This window comes from Microtus ochrogaster, chromosome 2 (genome assembly GCF_000317375.1).
Source record: "Microtus ochrogaster isolate Prairie Vole_2 chromosome 2, MicOch1.0, whole genome shotgun sequence".
Lineage (NCBI taxonomy): Eukaryota > Metazoa > Chordata > Mammalia > Rodentia > Cricetidae > Microtus > Microtus ochrogaster.
In genome coordinates, this window is record NC_022010.1 from 16,938,219 (window position 1) to 16,940,336 (window position 2,118).

The following is a 2,118-nucleotide window of genomic DNA, read 5'->3' on the forward strand; positions in this document are numbered from 1 at the left end:
AGGGCCCTAGGGGAATTCATCCGCACCACAGTTCAGCCCAGTTTACAGTCCTCCCCGTACAGCCCCTCACTCCTGACCACCATGCCCAGCAACAAGGGGGCTGCTCAGCGTTTTCCTCATCTGAGGGGCCAGTGTTGTGCTGGTGATGAAAGGCCAGGCTTCTGATTCTACTTCCCGCCAACCTGCTCCTCCTTGCAGTGTCATGTTATGGTTTCTGTCGATGTGGCTCAGAAAACACCCCCAGGACTTCTGCAACTCTCCAGACGCGGTATGTTATGGTTTCTGTCGATGTGGCTCAGAAAACACCCCCAGGACTTCTGCGACTCTCCAGACGCGGTCACTGTGAAGAGGCTGGTGGACTACATAAGGCTAAACGTGCCGTCCACAGAGGTTGCAATGCAAACTGAGGAGCTGCTATCAATGCTGGAAAAGCAGGAGTCCAAAAACGGGTGAGGAGGCCTGTGGTATGTGCCTGAGAAGGCAGGAGGTGGTTTCGGTGATGGGTTGTACCAGGGAATTCTCCAGATGCCCTGGTCTGGAACCAGAGCTGGACCCCTGTCGGGTGAGATGTCCTGTTGAGCGGAGAGGGGACTGGGCATTTTCTGACATGAACAGACCTAGTGTGACCAGCAAGGCCATCTCTGGGAAGCTCACCCCATTCTAGAAACTTCTAGGGCACCTCCACTAATAGCCCATCTCCTTCTGTCTTAGATTGTGCGATCATCAAGCCAACAACACCAGAAGCCTCAGAAATACAAGAGATGCTGCCTCTGAGATCAGCTTCTGTGGCAGGGCCACAGGGAGATCTGAAACCCCTAGAGAACCCAGCAGTTTGGGAATCAATTTTGCCAGTGGCTGGTACAGAACAGCTTCTGAATTTTGATCAGTGTCTGCCCACATCATCTGATACACTAGGTGTGGCTGCACTTATTTCTAGCTGCTGGTGTGCAATTAGGTAACCCAGAGCCTGTTTCCCCTCTTCCTGGTGTTGATATTTAGTTAGGTTCTTATCATTTCCATCATGCAGAGCTTTGGCAAAATGTCTAGCTACCTCAAGCTCTGACACTCCCGGTTTCCAGGGCCATGCATGTGCTATCAAGTAGTCTGGCACCTTTCCATAACCACCCAGGGTCCTCAAGCCCTATGTGATCTATGTGCAGTGTGGTCATGTGATCTGTGTGTGGCACAGCTACATAAGCACCCATGCACGTGTGCTAGGCAGCCTTTAGATGCTAGACACGCCCATTTTAAGCACTCTTCCTGCACCAGCTTCTTCAGGCCTTCACACATGTCTTTCTATCTCTCGATAAACTCTTAAAGTCAGTTCCCTTGTGTGTCTCATGATCTGTTCTTGTGCCTGGTAATTTCATAGGTAGTAGAAATACCTCCGGAGTTCCACCCAGAAACAGTTCACATATAAGCTGTCCTCCTTTTTAGAGAAAACATATCCTTTTATTTTGTTTCTTTTTTATTGTTGTTTTCATTGTTAATATCCTTTTTAATTATGGTTTCATTGTTAATATTACCTTTAATTCTGTTTAATTCTTTTTATTGTTAATACCACTTTTAATTTTGTTTAAATCTTTATTGTTCTATTACTAATATCTCCTTTAATATTTTTAAATTCTTTTTTAATACAATCTCTTCTCATTTTACATAGCTATCCCTGTTCCTACTCTCTCCCCTCCTGCCCAACTCTTTCCCCCAACCCACCCCCACCCATTTTTCATTGGGGGTAAGGCTTCCCATGGTGAGCCAACAAAGTCTGAAACATTACTTCAAGGAAGGACATAGCCCTTACCCCTATATCTAGTCTGAGCAAAGTATTCCTCATCCTGGATGCCAGTATGAGCACTAGGGATATATCCTGGTCCCACTGCCAGTGACCCCACAGACTGCCCAATCCTCACAACTGTCCCCCACATTCAATGGGCCTAGTTTGGTCCTATGCAGGTTCCCCCACTATCAGTCCAGAGGCAGTGAGCTCTCAGTAGCTCACGTCAACTGTCTCTGTGGGTGCCATCACCAGGTGTTGACCCCTTTGCTCATATTATTGCTACTCCCTGTCTTTTTTTTTATTTTTTTTTTAATTTATTTATTTATTGAGGATTTCCGCCT

The 2,118-nt window shown here is 46.8% G+C and overlaps 1 protein-coding gene across 1 annotated transcript; it reads left to right on the forward strand.

Annotated features, from left to right (window-relative positions):
- The first annotated feature begins 270 nt into the window (after window positions 1–270).
- On the forward strand, window positions 271–999 carry LOC106144011 (ral guanine nucleotide dissociation stimulator-like). Its single transcript, XM_013349659.1, has 3 exons — window positions 271–449; window positions 526–562; window positions 916–999. The coding sequence occupies exons 1-3, from the start codon at window positions 271–273 to the stop codon at window positions 997–999; spliced, it is 300 nt and encodes a 99-aa protein (XP_013205113.1).
- The last annotated feature ends 1,119 nt before the right edge of the window (window positions 1,000–2,118 follow it).

Excerpts from the sequence above, each read along its gene's own strand:
- LOC106144011 (XM_013349659.1), top strand. The coding sequence starts at position 271 with ATGTTATGGTTTCTGTCGATGTGGCTCAGAAAACACCCCCAGGACTTC. Across the intron at positions 450-525 it reads AAGCAGGAGTCCAAAAACGG|ATGCCCTGGTCTGGAACCAG; the intron begins GTGAGGAGGCCT and ends GGAATTCTCCAG. Across the intron at positions 563-915 it reads CAGAGCTGGACCCCTGTCGG|GTGTGGCTGCACTTATTTCT; the intron begins GTGAGATGTCCT and ends CTGATACACTAG.